Here is a 20,406-nt window from a genome sequence, read left to right on the forward strand (position 1 = left end):
AGTATGGTATTCTGAGTGAGACTTGTAGATTCTCTTTAAATGTTTTTTCTTTTTCCTTCTTGATGCTAGTGGTGGTTTCTACCTAGTGGGTGGAACTGTGGGGGTGTAGAAGGGGACTCAATAGGCAGGGGAGGAAGATGGTTCTGGAAATCCCGAACTCAGGTCAAATTGTGTCAAACCCCAGAGGCCTAGTCTCTTTGGAGCCCTGTCCCTGTTTTCAGCTGGTCTGTACTTGAACTAGAGGTTGCAGGTGGGTTCATGGCATTGGGAGAGGGTTAAGTGACTTCTTGGGGCTGAGACAGGAAGGAGCAGAGGATACAAGTGGGACCCTGAATTTGCCTCTGGAGTGCTCAGGCTGAGCTGAGCTGGGGGTCTAGGTGCTGCAGCGTTGGATTCCCTTTTGGCCTCTGCTTTGGGCCATGGCATCATCCAAGGAGCTGTCATCACTCAGGCTGATGTAGGAGCTGATGGCCTCCCGGAGCCCCTCGCTGAGGAGAGGGGACTCCCCTAAGGCAGGTGCTTCAGAGAACAGGAGGGAGCTATGGAGAGGGGAAGAGAGTTGGGTCAAGGAGCCTCATCCTCCTCCCTGCTCTCACCACAGTTCAAGTTCACACCACCTGAAAACTTTCAGTGGCTCCCCATTCTCTGTCAGATAAAACCCCAGCTTGACTTCTCCATTCAGGACTGGTGCTTTCTGTTCTACCCCATCTTGTCTGACCTTCCATCCTGGCCATCTTTGGCATCTGGGCATGCCCTCTATCCACTCCGTCTTCCTCCTTCCTGCCAGTCCCCCTAAAGTCCTGCTGAGCCTGGCTCGCCAGTGTCCCCAAAGGTGACTGACAGGCTCGTTTGGGGTTGTGGGTTCCCAGGGGTGGGTCCTTCTTTCTCCTTTGTTCTGCCTTCATGTTCCAGGGGTCCCCTTACCTGTCCAGCTCTTTCCAATTGAGTGGTGCCCTCTGCACAGTCACAGGTAGGGGTAGGGACTTGCCAGGGAGCGGGCCAGCCCTCCGCAGGGCACAGGGTTCCTTGAGGAGGCAGCAGATGTCATCCGCCAACTCTGAGAAAGAGACCTAGACCCTTGACATGGCTGACTCCAGCCCTACTTTACCCTCCCTAACAACCCCCACCCTCACCCTGACAGCTTTCCCCATTTGGCAGGTGGAGGCATGGTCAAAAAAGAATGACGGGGGCACCTGGCTGGCTCAGTCGGTAGAGACTCATGATCTCAGGGTCATGAGTTCAGGCTCCACTTTGGGTGTATAGATTACATTTTTAAAAAAGTGACAGGGCACAAGCCTCAAGCTGTGATCTAGGGGCTGAGATGCAATCAGGTCATTCTGGGCTAGGTTTTGAAGATTTAATTTGCTGTGGTTTTGGGTAGTTTGATGGACCTCTTTGAGTGCCAGTTTCTGGTTAGGAAAGTGCTTTAGGAAGAAGAAAGCTAGAAAATACTTCATCTCTACGTGTTCTGTCAGTATCTACTGCGTGGACCCACCCTTTAGGAAACACCTGATCAGTTTTACCAGGAGTGGTCTTTCCTTTCTGCCCCTTTGACACTGCCCTCCTGGCTGCATGCTCCAGTCCCTATAACAGGACAGGCACCTGGAAATGCTGAGTCAACTGAATCGCACAACAGCAACAGCTCTGGGCCTAGTTCCTGTAGAGAGAACTGTGCCTGCCATTGAGGTCTTGGACTCAGAACCACATGGGAGGTCTATGTGGCTCTGTCAGGGCATGGGATGAAGACAGAGCTCCCCAGCCTATGTTCTTAGCACAGGAACTGGCATGGAGATGGAGAGGTCCCTCTTCTGCCTGTCTGGATATTCTCCAGCAGGTAAAGTGTCTAAGGGCACAACTGTCTGCCCCCTGCACCCCACATCCCAGTCTAATGGGAAGGCCATACCAGAATAGTGATCCACGAGGGCCTGGAGTGAAGGGAAGGTGAGGCGTGGTGAGATGTACAGCCAGCCATTATCAAGGCACTGGATCCTGTAGTGTCTGATCCGGTCCCACGATGCAGGGCGGCTAAGGCGGACTGACAGGGAGTAACAACCTGAGGAGGAAAGCGTTCCGGGCAGGATTGAGGCCCTACTGGGACCCATCCCAACCCAAGTTGGGAGAAGAAAGCGGAGAATGGCTACCGGGCCCAGACAGAAGGGAAGTGGACAGGGGAGGGGCGAAGACTTGCTCTCTTGGCCATAAATGACCACACATTCTTAATTGATAGGGCTCTCGTGAGGATGAAATGAGATCAATCACACAGCATGCAGCACAGGGCTGGGCACAGTTTACATGACTATTAAGTGTGGCTATTATAGACTCAAGTGGGCAGAAGTGTTAGAATGTGAAAACATGTCAGTAGATGCCCCGCAAGGACGTGCTGAAGGAGGAACTCTTACCGTGCTGGTGGAAAGATAAATCAGTACCTCTCCCTCTGCCTCTCCCTGTGCGCTGCCTCTTTCTCCCAAATAAATAAATCTTAAAAAAAAAATAGTTGTGGGAGCACCTGGGTGGCTCAGTCTGTTGAGTGCCTTCGGCTCAGGTCATGATCATGGAGTTATGGGATCAAGCCCCACACTGGGCTCCCTGCTCAGCAGGGAGTCTGCTTCTTCCTCTCCCTCTGCCCCTGCTCCATTTCTCCCTCAATTTCTCTTTCTCTCAAATAAATAAATAAAATCTTAAAAAAAATAGTTATGTTCTTTGACCCCAACAGAATAAAATTATAAATTAACAAAATATCTGGAAAATCCCCAAATACTTGGGAATAACCCAGAAGTCAAAGAAGAAATCACAAAAAAAATTAGCAAATATTTTTAAAGATTTTTAATTATTTGAGAGAGGGGGAGAGAGAGCACGAGCAGGGGGGAGGGGCAGAAGGAGAAGCAGGCTCCCCCAACTTGGGACTTGATCCCAGGACCCCAGGACCACGACCCGAGCTGAAGCCAGACTCAACCGACTGAGCCACCCAGGTGCCCATTAGCAAATATTTTTAACCTTTTTTTTTGAGAGAGGGAGAGTGCACAAGCAGGCAGGCAGAGGGAGAGGGAGAAGCAGGCTCCCCGAGGAGCAGGGAGCCTGACATGGGGCTAGATTCCAGGACCCTGGGATCATGACCTGAGCTGAAGGCAGATGCTTAGCCAACTGAGCCACCCAGGTGCCCCATTTTTTTTTGAGGAAGCTCTACACCCTGATACTGGTAATTTATTGCCTTTTTTTTTTTCCCCTTCATCAGTTTAGTTTGAGGTTTATCATATTTTTAAGTAATCTCTGTGCCCAGCGTGGGGCTTGAACTGAGTACTCTGAGATGCTCAGTAGTCGGTAGAGTCACATGCTCTACCGACTGAGCCAGCCAGGCACCCTTTTTTTTTTTTTTAAGATTCATTTATTTTGGGGAGGGGGAGGGGGAGGGGAGAGTCTGCCTTCAGCTCAGGAGCCCTGCGTTGGGCTCCCTGCTTAGCAGGGAGCCTGCTTCTCCCTCTCCCTCTGCTGCTGTCCCTGTTTATGCTCTCTCACTCTCTGTCAAATAAATAAAATCTTTAAAAAAAATGGAATTTAAAAAAATTAAATTATATATTTTATATATAAAATATATATATATTCTTATATAAATAGAATAAAGGAGAAAAAACATGATCACCTGAAAAAATGTATAAAAATCATTTGACAAAATTCAGTACTCATCCTGATAAAAAACCACCACCACAAAACTACAAACAGAAGGTGTAATAGTTTCCTATTGCTGCTATAACAAATTACCACAAATTCAGTGGCTTAATCTGAAATGGGTTTCACTGAACTAAAATCAAGGTGTCAGCAGGATTTGTTTCTTCTGCAAGCTCTAGAGGATAATCCATTTTTTGCTTTTCCGGTTCCTAGAAGCCACCTGCATCCCTTAGCTCATGGCTCTTTCTCCATCTTTAAAGCCAGCAGCATAACATTCATCTCCAGTTTCTTTCAAACTCTGATCCTGCTGCCTCTGTTTTATAAAGACCCCTGTGATTTCATTGGGCTTATCTGAATAATCCATGACAGTTGCCCCATCTCAAAATCCTCAACTTAGTCACATCTACAAACTCCCTTTTGCAATGTAAGGTATTAATATTCACAAATTCCAGAGATTAGGACCTGGACATCTTTGCGGGGGCTGTTACTCTGCCTACCACAGAAGACTACTTTCAACCTGATATAGAGCATCTGTGAAACATCTATAGGTAATATCATACTTAATAAGAAAGACTGAATTTTTCTTCCTAACATTGGGAACAAAGCAAGAACATTCTCACCACTTTATTCATTGTACTAGAGGTCCTAGGCAGTACCATAAGGCAAGAAAAAGAGCTGAATTCCTGAAATAAGGCCTGAAGGCCAACCAACCCAGCTGAACTAAGTAACCAAGTCCCTATATCCTCTGCATGGTTCTCCAGCCACCTCATTTTGCTCACTGTCACCACAGTTACTAAAACCAGGGAGGGTGGCTACACTGAGTATCTAGCTGGTAGACTCAGGGATAATAAGCTCCATCAACACCATGTAGGGTTGACAACCCCACTGTGGAGACAGGTCACCTACCAATGCCATCTGTGACTGGCCTTGGGCTGGTATCCTGCGTTCCTTCTCACTGCATGTTCCAGCCAGTCCCAAATACCTACTGCTCTCTCCCAGTTCCAGGACATTTCCACTTTAACTCAGACTCCCTGGGTTCAAAGCCCACACACAACCACATGCTAGAACACCCCTGTTGCCCCATGCTCACTAGCTGTGTCTCCAGGCACATTATTTGACCTCGCAGATCTGTTTCCTCATCTGTAAAGGGAGATAACAATTCTCCCAGTCTCATCAGATCAGCACAGGGATTCAAGTGGTGAAGCAGGGAAAGCATTTAGCGGTGTCTGGCATGTAGCAAGCACCCAATAACCTGTATCAGGCCTATGCTCCTTTGCTCACACTGTTCCTTTTGTAGGGAACACCCTTCCACCTGAGTAACCACCAGTCTTCCCTTTACAACTCAGTTCTGCTCAGACAACTTCCTTCCAGAACACCTTCCCTGCTGCGGAGAAGCCCCAGCCCTAAGCTTGCCCAGGCAGCAGTGCTTCCGTGGCACCAAGAGTCCTGCTCTGCCATCGCCTGTCCCTCAGCCCAAAACACACACAACCAACCGTGAGCCTGCTGAAAGATGGTTCTGATGTACCCTTCCTCCATCTGCCCACCTCAGAAACCTGCAGCACTGTGCATCTGTCACTGAACTCTAACCCTGGCGTCAGGCTCACTGCTTCCCTCCTCTCCTACCTCACATACAGCCTGACAGCAAACCCTACTGGCTATATTCAGAACATACCCAGAATCCAACCACTTCTCACCTGGGCGGAGCCTGCAACAACCTCCCAGGTGGCTTCCCGCTTCCTCGTCACCCCAACCCCAAATCCTCTCTTTGCAGGAGGGATGGGTTTATGTCACTCCCTTACTGAGAACCCAAGTCCCCACCCTGGACACACCCTGCATGACCTGACTCCCAATGACCTTGCGTTGCTGATTCCCAGCACACCTGCCCCTGCTGAGGATGCATTTACCACAGGGCCTCTGTATACCTGCACACGTCCCATGACCCTGTTCCTCTTAACGCTGCTTTCTTGTTTCTATGTGGCACTTACCATGATCAGACACTTCAGTATTTACATGTTCACTGTCCATTTTGCCAGTTGGTTTGTGGGCAGGGATTTTGCTTTTTATATCTTTGAATCCCCACTGCTTAGAACAATATGGCACAGAGTCACCACACAATATCCATTTGTTGAATGAATGAATGAATCTCTGGGATACATGCTGGACGGAGCCGTGATTACAAGCAGTTTGGAGTGTTTTGCCACTATTTGCACGCCTCCCACTGTCTGTGAACACGTGGTATTGGGGGGAAGTCTACCCCAGCTCTTCATCCTTTCCCCTCCCCTCAATGTCCATTCATGCACTCAGTCACTCATTCATTTACTCAGTATACATCCCTTGAGCACTGACTACATGCCCTGCACAAGGCCCCACATGGTAAATGGATCTTCGTACTCTGGGAAGGAAGTGCTGTCCTGCCAGCACTTCCCACAGCTGGAATTTTCCTTTATGGTCCCCATTTCAAATATTAGTTCTTGTGCTCTTAGCCCACATACCCTAGTTTGGTTTTTTGTTTTGTTTTTTTCTTTTAAGAACTAAGTTTACATTAGCTACAGAAGTGGTCTGAGAGCAAATGGTGGCAAATAGCCTGGGGAAATAACATTGAAATGGGTCACGAAGGGTGAGTATGAGTTCACCAAGTAGAAGAATGGAGGATAGGGCTTTCCAAGGCTGAGGGAGGAGTGTGTGGAAGGATGCAGCAGTGGAAAGAGCAAGGTGGTTTATTCATGAATGTTCTGGTGGGCAGTGGGCCAGAAGAGAGGCTGCGGGAAGGAATGGTAGGAGCTGTGTCTGGGTGCAGGGGCTGGAGGGAGACCCACTGGGGAAAAGGCACAGAAGGTACAATGTCCTGGATTCCAGAAAGCTCCAGCTCCATAGCCAATGTCACATCTTGGCCTGCAGGAACCTCTGGGGTGAGGCACCATGTTTTCCCTGGTGTTCCGATGATGATACCAGGCGGTGGGGTGGGGTCCACAGTGGTATGAGGGATCAGACTGGAAGCTGTGTGTGGGAGGTGGGCCTAGCAGGACCCTCCTGACCTTCCTCTGCTAAGGCCTCTGAGAAGCTGACTGCCTCGGGGATGCTGCACCTTGGACCTACCACTGTCTGCAGCCTGAGGACAAGAACCATGACTTAGCAGGCCTGACTCAGAAGAAATGCTCAACAAATGCTTCCCAGCTGACAGAATGGACAGAAGTGAATCTCTCCGTGGTGGGAAGCATGGCTTGATTGTCATCTTCCTTAAAGCGCCCACCAAAGAACAGAGACACAGGACAGCAGGGAGCTGGCCCTGGTGCTGACCTTTGGAGCAGTCCTGGGACCTCCACAAAGTCGTCAGTGCCCCTTCACAGACCACGGTTTGGGGCCTGACTCAGGCTCTGCCATGAATTTTCCCCAGGCTTAGGACATAAATAGGTATAGCCAGAGGGACCCTAGGGAAGATGGAGAGGTCTTCCCCGCCCCAGTCGACTCTCAGTAGTGTTCTTGTGAGCTCACAGACCCCAGGCCTTCCTCCTCGGTCCACACACAGACTCAAATTCTCCTGCAGAATTCCCTTCCCAGAGGTATATTTGGACCTTGATGCAAAGAAAAGTTGATGCAGGGGCGCCTGGGTGGCTCAGTTGGTTAAGCCACTGCCTTCAGCTCAGGTCATGATCCTGGAGTCCCAGGATCGAGTCCCGCATCGGACTCCCTGCTCAGCAGGGAGTCTGCTTCTCCCTCTGACCCTCCCGACCCTCCCCCTTCTCATGCTTTCTCTCTCTCTCATTCTCTCTCTCAAATAAATAAAATCTTAAAAAAAAAAAAAAAGTTGATGCATTTTGCAGCTGGAAAAACATTGTCTCTTACTACTTAATTCTGGTTCCCCTAGAATGGAACTGTGTTTTCAAACTTAAAAGAACATAAGAACCATCCAGAGACCTTGTGAAGGAAGCAGATTTCTGACCTGGAGCCCAGTAAATAGTCAGATTTGGAAGGGGCCCAAGAGTCTTTCTCTGACAATTCTTGTACACTAAAGTCCGAGAACTAGTGTTCTATGATGTTACTCAGGCCCCATAAAGCTGCAGTGCCCCCTTTTTTTTTTTTTTTTTTTTAGGTTCCACACCCAGAGTGGAGCCCAACATGAGGCTGAACTCATGACCCTGAGATCAAGACCTGAGCTGAGATCAAGAGTCAGATGTTTAACCAACTAAGCCACCCAGGCGCCACCAAACATTTTTTGGCTACAAACCACAGTATGAAATTTTACACTGTGACCTAGGACACACTTAAAATTACCTAAATCAGGGGCACCTGGGTAATTCAGTCAGTTAAGCGGCCAACTCTTGATTTTGGCTCAGGTCATGATCTCGGGGTCCTGGATCGAGACCTGCGTTGGGCTCTGTGCTCGGGGGGGGGGGGGAGTCTGAGGATTCTTTTTCTCTCTCCCCCTCTCCAGGGCTGTGAGATCGAGCCACTTGTCGGGCTCTGCTTGAGATTCTTTCCCTCCCCTTCTGCACCTACCCCTGCTCATGCTCTTGCTCTTTCTCTAAAATACACAGATCTTAAAAACAAACAAAAACAAAACTCATTGTTAAAATAAATAAATATAATTTTTAAAAAAATTACCTAAAACAAAAATAGGATGAAACAATATTTTTCCCAACCCCAGTGATGTACCTTGATGTGTTCTGCCCTTCAAACACTCCCTGGTCCAGATCCACTAAATGAAGGGGTCTCAACCTTCACTGCGTATCAGAATCACCAAGGGGGCTTTTATATCTTCTAGGGCCAAAGCCACACCCCTGACCAATTAAATCAGAAACTCAGGGGCACCTGGGTGGCTCAGCCGGTTAAGCATCTGACTCTCGGTCTCGGCTCAGGTCTTGATCCCAGGGTTGTGGGTTGGAGCCCCATGAGGGTTGTAGGTTCAAGCCCCAGAGACTCTGGGAGTTGGGTGCAGGCATCAGTAATTTATAAAGCTCCTCAGATGAGTCCAACTTGAAGCCAAGGTCTAGATCAGCATTTTTAAAAATATTTTTAAGTAATCTCTGCCCAACGCAGGGCTCAAACTCACGACCCTGAGATCAGGTGTCACATGCTCTACCAACTGAGCCAGCCAGGTGCTCCCTAGATCAGTGGTTCTTTTTATTTAATTATTACTATTATTACTATTATTATTTATTTGAGAGAAAGAGAGCAGGGGGAGGGGCAGAGGGAGAGAGAGACTCTCAAGCAGACTCTGCACTGAACACAGAGCTGGACACAGGGTCAATCTCATGACCCTAAGATCATGACCTGAACCAAAACCAAGAGTCAGACACTTAACTGACAGCCACCCAGGTGCCCCAAGATCAGTGGTTCTTTTTTTTTTTTTTTAAAGATTTTATTTATTTATTTGAGAGAGAGCATGAGAGGGGGGAGGGTCGGGAGGGTCAGAGGGAGAAGCAGACTCCCAGCCGAGCAGGGAGCCCGATGCGGGACTCGATCCAGGGACTCCAGGATCATGACCTGAGCCGAAGGCAGTGGCTTAACCAACTGAGCCACCCAGGTGCCCAAGATCAGTGGTTCTTAAAGTGTAGTCCCCAACATCACCTGCGAGTTTGTTGGAAACGTAAATTCTCAGGCCCTGCCCAAGACCCACCAAATAAGAAATATGGGTGGGTGGCCAGTTCTTTGTTTTAAGTACTCTAGCTGATTATGATGGCCACCCAGATTTGAGATCCACTGCTCTATAACCACGGAACTAAACTGATTTCTTGGAACACAAAGGGGTTTTAACCTGCAGCTTGACAAATACTGTCCTAAAGAAGACTCAGATGAGAGATTAGAAATTAGTACTGGGGAAACTTCTGCCTTTCCTGCAGAACTGACAAATCTCTTCCTTTTGTTTTTTAAGATTTTTATTTAGTTATTTGACAGAGAGAGAGACAGTGAGAGAGGGAACACAAGCAGGGGGAGTGGGGGAGGGAGAAACAGGCTTCCCGAGGAGCAAGGAGCCCGATGCGGGGCTCAATCCCAGGACCCTGGGATCATGACCTGAGCTGAAGGCAGACGCTTAACGATTGCAGCCACCCAGGTGCCCCAAATCTCTTTTGTGATGAGAGCTGCATTCTGATCTACCCCCTTTTGGGGTTGGCTATGGCGAAGCTCAGAGTCAAATCTAACCTTAATCCCAGAAATCATGTGTATGTTTATGGATCTTTAATATATATTTTTAAAGATTTTTTAAAAAGATTTTATTTATTTGACAGAGAGAGACACAGCGAGAGAGGGAACACAAGTAGGGGGAGTGGGAGAGGGAGAAGCAGGCTTCCCGCTGAGCAGGGAGCCCGATGGGGGACTCGATCCCAGGACCCTGGGATCATGACCTGAGCTGAAAGGCAGACTGAGCTGAAGGCTTAACGACTGAGCCACTCAGGTGCCCCTATATTTTTAAAGATTTTATTTATTTATTTGACAGAGAGGGAACACAAGCAGGGGGAAAAGGAGAAGCAGGCTTCCCACAGAGCAGGGAGCCCGATGCGAGGCTTGATCCCAGGACCCTGGGATCATGACCTGAGCCGAAGGCAGACGCTTAATGACTGAGCCCCCCAGGCGCCCCTTTAATATTTTTTTAAAGATTTTACTTATTTGAGAGAGAGAATGCGCATGAGCACAAGCAGGCAGGGGGGCAGAGGGAGAGGGAGAAACAGACTCACTGCTGAGCAGGGAGCCCAATGCCAGGCTTGATCCCAGGACTCTGGGATCATGACCTAAGCGGAAGACAGACGCCTAACCAACTGAGCCACCCAGGTTCCCCTGTTTATGGATCTTTAAAGATCATTGTCTGCTTTCTCCTGTATTTCCCAGCCAGTTCCTCGAGTATATGTGCCTTCTTAGGAAGGCACAGTAAGTCGGGGCGCCTGGGTGGCTCAGTCGTTAAGCGTCTGCCTTCGGCTCAGGTCATGATCCCAGGGTTCTGGGATCAAGCCCCACATCGGGCTCCCTGCTTGGCGGGAGGCCTGCTTCTCCCTCTCCCCCTCCCCCTGCTTGTGTTCCCTCTCTCGCTGTCTCTCTGTCAAATGAATAAATAAAATCTTAAAAAAAAAAAAAAAAAAGGAAGGAGCAGTAAGTGCTGGTCACTATGCAGTTGTGGCTAAACCAGGCCAGAGAAGGGGTGGGGATGGGGCAGTTGAGCACAGAGCACTTCCTGTGGCTTCTCAAGCTCACTAGGGCCTGGTTTGCAGCACTCCTGCCCCAATCAGCTCCAGTGCTGTGGTTTCCTGTTTGCAGCCTACACTCAGGCCAGCCTCAAGCCCCAGCCAGCCTTTGGGTGTAAGGGGGGATGGTAATGCTGTCCGGAAAGTAGCAGGAGGGGCTGGGGAGAGGTCAACCCAGCGAGTTTCTGAAGGAAGGGGAGGAGAGGCAAAGATGTGCTGCAGGGGGCCCTGGGAGGGAGACTGAGAGCAAAGGACACTGACAACCCACTATGGTTGGTTAAATTAGGGCAAGCACAGGAGGCCTGTCATTCCTGAGTCTCTCCACCCTAGTCTACCACTGAGTTTGCAATTCCACCATTGTGACACATGGGCCTTTCTTGGGTGTCTGAAGTGAGGAGGACCTCAGCTGGGTTTGAATCCCAGCTTCATAGCTATGTCTACCCAGGCAAATTGTTTCTCCTCCCTAAGCCTCAGTTTCCTCATCTGTAAAATGGGGAACTACAATCCTTCAAACTTCAAACAGGGTTGTTTGAAGACACTTAAAGGGCCTACAATAAACATCAGCATCGCCACTCTTTCAACGTCCTTCTCTGCCCCCACTGTAAGGGTCGCAGGGCAGTAGCTCAGAGGGAGGCAGGGGCATCAGAGACAGATTCTATCAGCTTTGTGTTTGCAAAAGTCCTATACCTGAGGTGGGAGAAGGCCCATAGGAATGTGCAATGTGACATGTCCCTACCCCTCTTCAGCCTTTGTTTCTCCATCTTCCTCATCTGTACAATAGAAAGAAGATCAACAGCTGACTTCTAATGAGTTTTCTGGTTTTGACTGACTGGTGACCCAGAACACAGAGACCTCATGAACTTGACAACTTTTTGCCAAGAGATCAGGACTGTGTCGTGTTTTGGGGAGGGAGGAATCATTGCTGGTCCGGGCAGGGAAATCCTGTGACTATACTCTATTACAAGACCCAATGGCCAAAGTGTAGGCTGAGCCTGGATCCCCACTATGGGCCATTCACACCCACTTTTAGAAATGGGCTTTCATGGCAGCAACATGGTGGTCAGTCAGCCAAACTGTCTGACTCCAAGGCCAGGTACTCCAGCCCTTCACTTTTGACCTCCTACCTATACCCCCAAGTCACCTCTTGGCATTCGAGGGACAAGCCAGGGCTCAGCTTACCCACCTTTCCTGGTCTGGCTCTCCCGGATGAGGAAGGCCCCTCCAGAGTTTCCAGGCAGCAATAGAAGTTCTTCAGCTTTCTCCCGGCTCAGGCCCTCATACAGCCACCTGCGGGAGGGACAGAGAGAGGTCAGCCTGGGCATGGTAGAGCCAAGACTCTACTCAAACCCCTCCTCCCTCTCTGGGCCTCAGAGTTCCATCTGTACCTTGGTCTCTAAGGGCCCCCCAGCTTTGTCTTGGTCCTGGTTCCAGAGGCTGCAGAGGACAACCTCATGGGGTCAGCCCCAGCCTTTTGTGCCTGGAGACCTCATTCCCAAGTGGCCAGGAGGCTGGGGGAAGGTGGGGTGATCATAGACTCCTATCACTGCCCAGCTCCTCTAGCACCCCTATGCTAGCCACTCACCTTTCCAAGAATTGCCTATGTGTGTGTGTTTAATTGTAGTAAATATTTTCTTTGAACATTTTAAAGTTTAACTTTGCAGCCAAAAGACATGTGGGTGAACATGTATTCATTATCAGTGAAATCTAACTCCCATTGGAGCTTATTTGTGGGTAGAAATGTTGGACTAGAATGTTCAAGACATTCTAAAATATTGGAAATAATCATGTAAGATATCGATCACCGTATGTGCCTCCCAAAGCACAGATCTTCATGACCTATTCCTCGGGGCCTCTCACTGCTGGATTGTTGATTACCCTCGCCCCCTATTTTCCTTTCTCCTACACTTAATCCTTCACCTATATGTCCATGAAGGACTTAACTGCAATGGAAAGTTCAGGGTGGTTTTGCAGGAATTTTTTGGCTTACTAGTCCATCAGCCTTCTAATGTCCCCAGAGTCATGCCTTATGGTCCCGGGGAAAACCTACAGAAGCCAACTCGATGGAAATGGCTGCCTCCCTGTCATCGTGTGAAATTCCATAGTCAAATCCAGAGTCAGGGTTGAGTCCATTCCAAGGAGATAAATCAGAGAAGCTGTGACCCGCTTGGTGCCAGCAGCAAACTTAGCCTAGTTTTATAGTAAATAAAACAAGTCATTCATAAGACTTACAAACATGGAGGAAGCAGACGGAGTGGCAAGGGAAGGGGACTCTTAGAGGTGGCCAGTGTCTCCTTGGCTGAAACTTCAGTGCCACACTGGGGATGCAAAACCTCTGGCCAGTGGGGCCAGGCCAGCCGGAAACACATGGGTGCCAACAACCTCTATGCGAGCTGATTCTGCGAGGTGTCCGCACGTCTCGGGAGCCCTGCACTACTTTCACCAGAGCCAGACATCCCGTGAGCCTCAGAGAAGGAAGGCCACCCAGTGCCAGAGTCGTACTTTCTCTCAGAACAGAAGAGCAGCCATCACAGCACACACAGCGTACCTCCTGACTCCGTGTTATGCGGGTTAATCCCACCGAAAGGCAGTTCCCTTCCTTTCTCTCTCATGACATAGAATTTGCTCTGGAGTTGGTTTCTTTTGTCACTCACTCGTGGCGAGCGATGGCATCCCCCATGTCCTGCCCACTGTGAGGCCCCTCTTAGAAGGGCAGACTTGCCAAGATATGGGGCGCCACCCCTCCATTTTCTTGCCTCAGGACATTTAGGACACGTATGCAGCTGCTCCCTTTCAGCAGTCTCCTCCACTGACTCCCGGACACCCTCCAAAGCCCAGAGGACATCTCTGTGGGGCCTTCCTGAACCCCCTCTTCTGGGCTCCCAAGTCTCGCAGGCCGACCTGAGAGCTCAGGCTAGCTGTTCACTCTTCTGAGGGCAGGGCCCAGGCCTGATTCTCCCCTGTCCCATTTTGCTCAGCACAGAACTGGCCATAAAGAACCACGTTCGTGGGAAGAGAAAGCAGGAAGTTCCCCGAAGGCAGGGCCTGGGGTGTGAACTCACCCGTGGGAGATTTTGGCCACATGACTGCTGGGGATGCTGTATTCTGTGCCTGAAACTTCTGACATCACCGTCCACCAGTCTCCATCTCTGGGGAGAGAAAGGAGAGGGGAACTGCTCATTTAGGATTCCTGAGGACCTGCCAGGCTGGCTCCTTCCGCCTGCACCGGCCAGTGCTGCTACCTCCTGGGCAGGAAATGGCACGATTCAGGGCCCCCTGCAAGGCCCTGCCTACCCAAGGCTTCTCCCTACAGCTGTGTCAGGCTTCCTAAATCCCACGATTAGGGCCACGTGTGAGCTCAGTGCCAAAGGCCATGCTCTTTACTCCCGGAGTGAGGGGCCCCTTCTCCCATGAGTGCATCTTCAGGTGCCAGGGGGAGGAAGCAGAATTCCCCACCCTTCCCCCCCCATTAGGACAGGACTTACTCAGAGATGATGGTCAACGGATCCCCCGGTCTCAGTGACAGCTCTGTGTGCTCGCCTACCGGGAAACTGCCCAGGGCCACGGCTGTGGCCCTGCTTCTCTCTGGAGGGAGGGACAGAGATGGTCACCCTCTTGGCTAGTCTCCTCTCCACATGTGAAGTCTAGTGGAGTCTGGGCTTTCTACCATCAACCTAACCCCGCCATGAACACCCTGGGGAGCATGTCTGCTGGGATCCCAGGAGGGCTACTCTGGAATCTGAAGCTTTTCCAGTGGCCTCTACAGAGCCCTACAGATGCCCAGACATCTTTTGGGGTCACTCAGGGAAAGGGCTGGTGTGGCAAGAGGAGTAGGGCTCCTGGCTACAATTGCTTTTTATATGGAGACGTTCAAGAAGATCTTGATAAAAGGATTCTGCTGCTCAGCAAACTTAAAGACTATAGCTCTAAGCAGGTATCAGCACAGATCTTGGAGCTCAGTTTCTAGAAGGCAGTTTCTGGAAGTTCTAATGATGTGGGCACTGAATGGACTAACCTTTAGGGCTGAGGTCCGGGGTACGCATGGGAGGAAGAGGGCTGGTGGAAGGGCCAGTGAAATCACAGATGTGGACAGGCTTTGTAACTTTAGCGTGCCATGCATGTGGGTAGCATGGCTCTCCCATGGCTTTTGTCCAGAATGACAGGTATAGGTCCATGCTGCCCCAAGAAGAGGCGGGGCCAGGCCTGGCTCAGAGCAGACACCCAACAGGTACGTGTGGCCCAGTCAAGTGTCCTGTCCTGGCCACATGCCTGCCATCCTTTACTGAGCAACTGCTGAGTGTCAGGGCCTGACTGGGTGCATCACTCCGGCCCTCACAAGCCCCTGAGGTAGTCCTCTCTGGTCAGCCCCATCACACAGCGAGGCAACTGAGGTGAGACACGGCACTGTGCCAGGAATGGCTCCTATGCCATTCCCTATCCCTCTGCCCATGGGGCACTGTTGGGGTGGGTGACCATTGTGGCTACTCATGGGCCCAGGTTGGGGGGACTTGGCTAGACAGTAGTAGCACCTCTCCAAAAAGGCCCAGGCTCACTGGGACGCTAACATTCAGAGAGGGAGTCACAGAGCCAGAGGCTGCCAAGCTTCCCCTCTCCCCCACACCATCACACCAAGATTGATCCCAAGGATATGGCAGCCATGAGGACAATTCTGAGGTTGGATGGTAGGTGGCAAGCAGCTCCCTCAGCACAGGATGCTCATGCCCTCATCTACCTCAGGGATCAGCCCACCTAGTCTAACTAGACCTCCTGATACCTGTCTGGGCCTTCTCATCCTGAAAACCTGCCCTCCGTAAGCTGCTGAGATTCACTTCACCCACATCCCAGTGTCCCTCCCTCTCCTTCCTCTTCATCCCTTTTCAGTAGGGGTCTCTGAAACAAAGGGAAAAGAGAGACACACTTGTCAGCACATCAGTGCATCAAGCTATGAAAAGCAGTCAAGGTCAGCATGAAAAGTTTATCTGTCTCATAGATGCTCCTGCAGGAGGCAAGACCTCAGAGGGTTCTGTGATACCCTCTAGACAGATGTCCCCAGAGATAGGGGAGAGAGAGCAGATGGAAAGACAAGGACCAAGGGGATGGGGCATCGGTGGGGCAGACCCAGAGCTGGACACTGTGTGGCATAAGGGCCTATACTCCAGGTGGACATGGGAAGAATGAGACTGTGATCCTGGAAAAGGACTGGTTCCTATGTGTCCTCCCAGACACATGTGCAGATCTACATGGTGACCCTGGACTGGAGCTCCTCAGAGCCGTCAGCAGCACAGGGCCTGGCCGTCCCATGGTGCTGGGAAATGCCTGATGCCCGAATAAACAATGCAAGCAAGTCTTGTGGAAAGCATCCTCCAACAAGGGTGAAACCAAGTGGCCTGGAAGGACCCCTTCCCCCCCTGGAAGCCCTGGCATTGTGCCCCTGGTTGCCACTGGGCTGCATATGCTGTCCCCGATTGACCCATCTGCCTGGCCGACTCGCCTGCACCTTTCACGCCTTGGATAAAATGTCCCTTCCTTGGTGAAGCCTTCCTGATGAGTCCCTAAGCACACACTCTTAATCAGAGTCCCTTAAAATGCACTGTCACCAAAATTGTACACAATTATAACAGAGCCTGTATCTGGGGCTTGACTGTCCCTGAAGGCAAGGACTGTGCCTATCTTGTCCATTGCTATGTCCCCCTGCTCCTGGCACAAGGCCCCGGTATGGGGTAGAGCCTTGGTAGATTTTGGATGGATGCAAGGCTGATAGACAAATGACTCATGGAAGGGGCTGCCCCAAATCTGTGTTCCTGCTGGGCTCAGGGGTTGACATACCAAGAGACAGGCCCTTCCTTCCCCCTGGAGACCCTGTCAGAGAGGGAAATGCAGTTCCCCTCAGGTCTCACAGGCAGGGAGAGCCCCCAGAGCACCCACTGGGGGTCAGCCCCCCAGCACTCTGGCCATGACTCAGAGCAGCCTTGGGGCCGCAGCCTATGGCTAGATTCAGAGGAAATGAGGGGGAGGTCTGTGTGGTTTCCAGGTCTCTTCCTGCAGGGCCTGGTGGGCCCCCAGCTCCCTGCAGACTGAGTGACTAAAAGGAGGCAGCTGCTTCCCCACCAAGAGAATGACAGTGCCCAGGGTGTTAATGCCTGTGAGAGGCTGGCATTAGAGAGAGGAATGTATTAGGGGCAGGGCCGAGGTAAGGGAGGAGGCCCCAGCCATTACAGGGAAGTTTCCAGACTGGGGATAGCTTCTGCCCAAACACAGACATCCAGATATTTGGCTCTACAGTCTCCTGGTTCTGTTTAAGTGTGTGTCCATGTCCTTCCTCCTAAAAGTGCTGCTTGGTTTAGAGTGATTTGTTATCTGTGATGGTTAATTTTGTGTGTCAATGTGGCTAGCCCACAGTACCCAGATACTGGGTCAAACACCAATCTAGAAGTCTAGATGTTGCTGTGAAGATGTTTTTAAGATGAGATAACAATTTAAGTCAGTAGACTCTGAATAAAGCTGATTATCCTCCATAATGTGGGTGGGCCTCATCCAGTCAGTGGAAGATCTTAAGAGAAAAAGACTGAGGTCCTGCAAGGGAGAGGGATTTCCAGACTTGACTCTGGAATTCTGCAGCATTAACTCTTCCTTGGGCCTCTGGCTTGCCAGCCTGCCCAGCAGATTTCAGCCTTGCCAGCCCCCACAGTTGCATGAACCAATTTCTTAAAATAAATTCTGTGTCTACACACACACACACCCCCACCCACCCACACACACACCCATGTACACATACCCTGTTGGTTCTCTTTCTCCAGAGAACCCTGATGAATACATCATCAAAACCCCAAATCAGGATATGATTTGAGAAAGGATTTGTGGGTCGTTTGGGGGAACAACAAACAAACTGGGCCTATAGTTTCAATATGAAAATAATAGAATTTCTAGGATATTTTGATTTTCCCATTGTCTTAAAAACTGGCATTTTTTAGTTAGGACTATCTTGAAAATCACAGTCGTAGGCTCAGCATAAGCATTATAGGTCCCAATTTTTTCCAACTGCCATAGTTCTAATTTGGCTTCCAGTATTTCACGGGATAAGAAGACATACTTTGGAGCCACACTATCCAGTAGAACTTTCTGTGATGAAGGAAATGTTCTATAATTGTGCTGTGTGATAGGTAGCCACTAGCTACATATGGCTATTGAGCACTCAAAATGCGGCTGGTGTGACTGAGGAGCTACATATTTAAGTTAATTTCATTTTAATGAATTTTACTTTGAATTTAAATGGCCACAGACGGCTAGAGGCTATTATAACGGACAGGGCAGCTTTGGAGAGCTTTGAAGACCTTTGGAGAGGTCTTAAGAGTTGCCAGCTCAATTTCCTAATAAACTGAGGAGGAGGGAAGCTCTCCTGGTCAGCACCTGTCACTCTCCCACATTTTCTAGCTTATCAGTGTTCTGACTACTGAAATGTAAGCTCCTCCAGAGGAGGGACCCTGCCTGTATGGTTCACGGGGAAGGGCCTGGTATATAGCAGGCGCTCATTGAAACTTGAAGCTGTGCTGGAGTGGCTGGTCAGGAAGGCTCACAGAGGCAGCGATGTCTGGAGCCGTGAAGCCTTACTGTGTCTGGGAAGCCTACCTGCTTGCATGGGCACAGGGCCCGGTTCTTGGACAGAGGGGCTCGAGCTTGGGCTTGGCAGGGTTTTCCCTCTGCTGGGCTGACCTCCCATCGTTCCTCAGCAGAACACTCAGGAGTACATGGCCGAGAGAAATCTGAAAGAGATGCTGCAGTGGACACAGAGGCCCTGGTGCCCAGACACCCTCTCCCTCCCCAGCTCAGCCCTGCTGACAAGAGCGAATGATCCCTCTCCCAGCAGGACTAGGCTCCAGCCCCTCCACTAGATTCTGGAGGCTCTCTTCTCTGAAGCTGGACCCTGGTTCCTCTGGTGGGCCCACTTTTCCACGCCGCAGCCATGCTCTATTCTTTGTTTCTGGGCCTTTACCTGTGTGGGGCCCCTCCCACTGGCTGGACTGCCCTTTCCCCTGGGGGCCTGTCTGGATCCCACCCTTCCCTGGGAAGATTTCTCTGAATCCCCCAGCCATCATTCCTATAATCTACCCAGAACCATTTCCTGACCTGGGATCACACTGGCAGGGGACAATGAGAGGATCCATGACTAGGGTTAGAGGTGGGCAAGGGGGATCTGAGGAAGCTTGGGAGCTGGTGTCCTAACAAGCTAAGGTGACACTGAGCACACTGTTATGGGTGTCACAGGGCAAAGTAAGATGATTGGGAGACTGTACACCACAGTGATGACTTGCAAGGCTTTGGAGGGATTGGCTGTCCAGCCACTTCCCTGCTCTTTGCCTCCATTTCCTCATCTGAAAAATGGGGATACTAATACCCAACATTTGGGTCCAAAAGATAAGGCACGTGAGAAGCTTGGTCAGGGCACACTTTTTCTTTATTGTGCTCTGAATGTCGCTTCACCAGAGGCCACTCCTGGGAGACTTGCCCTTTTTTCTTTTTCTCAGCTCTGTTGCATTCCTTCCCAAGGTGGTTGTTGCTTTTTTTTTTAAAGATTTTATTTTGTAATCTCTACACCCAACATAGGGCTCGAACTCACAACCCTGAGATCCAGAGTCACATGCTCTACTGACTGAGCCAGCGTGCCCCCCTTCCCAAATTTTAATTATTTATTTATTAGAGTGTTTACTTGTTTAATTTGCCATTATTCCATAGCTCAATGAGGACAAAGACCTATTTTTGTTTGCCTGTTTCCTCAACAATTCATGAGGCACCTGGCCCATAAAAGGCACTCAACACACATTAACTAAATGGACAAAGTGATTATTAGCTCTTTGGACAGGTGTCTTATCCTTAGAATAATTTTAATTTCCAGAGTAATACTAATTTTTTCAAACATTTTATTGAAGTGTTTCAGGGAGGTGGTTTCATCCTTTTCATGGAGATGAGGAATAATTATACCAGCTTGGTTCCCTGGAGGAGCTCACGGAATGGCACAGGGACATAGCAGGCTCTGGCCTTGCCTTTGAACCCTTCACCATGCCTGGGTAAGGATGGGTTTCTGTCATTATCATGGAGAGTTCTGTACTCATAAGGCTGGAGCTCCTTAATACAAAACGGGCCCATCTTTAGGAAATGGCTCCTGGCAGCCACTTCCTGCTCAGACTTTGGGATCCTGAAGCCTTGGCAGGCCGAGACAGAATTCTGCTTCCTGAGGAGATCTCTAATGCCCTCACTGCTAGGGCTCCCCTTCACATAAGGTTTTCAACAACCCTGCTGCTCCCTAGCCTATCCTTTCCCCTGGGGTATCAGATACAAGCTCTATGCTTAACTGTGCAGACATGAGTCCAGAAAACCTCAGGGAGAGATCTCTCCTGGGTAGCATGAGTGATTCATTCAGACCAACCAGGCTTTGTGTGACCTCCTCACACAAAGCAGGTAGCCTCTGTCTTGTCTTTGAATTGGGGATAGTACCAACTCCACTGGGCTGTGGGGAGAATTCGGGGAGCTGACAGAGTGGGTGCTCAGTAAAGGTTAGTTTCCTTCCCCTCCTTCA

The 20,406-nt window shown here is 50.0% G+C and overlaps 1 protein-coding gene across 1 annotated transcript; it reads right to left on the reverse strand.

Annotated features, from left to right (window-relative positions):
• Nucleotides 1–373: 373 nt before the first annotated feature.
• On the reverse strand, nt 374–18,552 carry SLA2 (Src like adaptor 2). The gene is made up of 7 exons (XM_021689162.2): nt 18,462–18,552; nt 14,321–14,420; nt 13,898–13,984; nt 12,022–12,125; nt 1,904–2,053; nt 925–1,057; nt 374–539 (listed from the first exon to the last, which is right to left on the reverse strand). The coding sequence occupies exons 1-7, from the start codon at nt 18,550–18,552 to the stop codon at nt 374–376; spliced, it is 831 nt and encodes a 276-aa protein (XP_021544837.1).
• Between the last annotated feature and the right edge of the window lie 1,854 nt (nt 18,553–20,406).

Source organism: Neomonachus schauinslandi, chromosome 10 (genome assembly GCF_002201575.2).
Source record: "Neomonachus schauinslandi chromosome 10, ASM220157v2, whole genome shotgun sequence".
In the NCBI taxonomy this organism is placed as follows: Eukaryota; Metazoa; Chordata; class Mammalia; order Carnivora; family Phocidae; genus Neomonachus; species Neomonachus schauinslandi.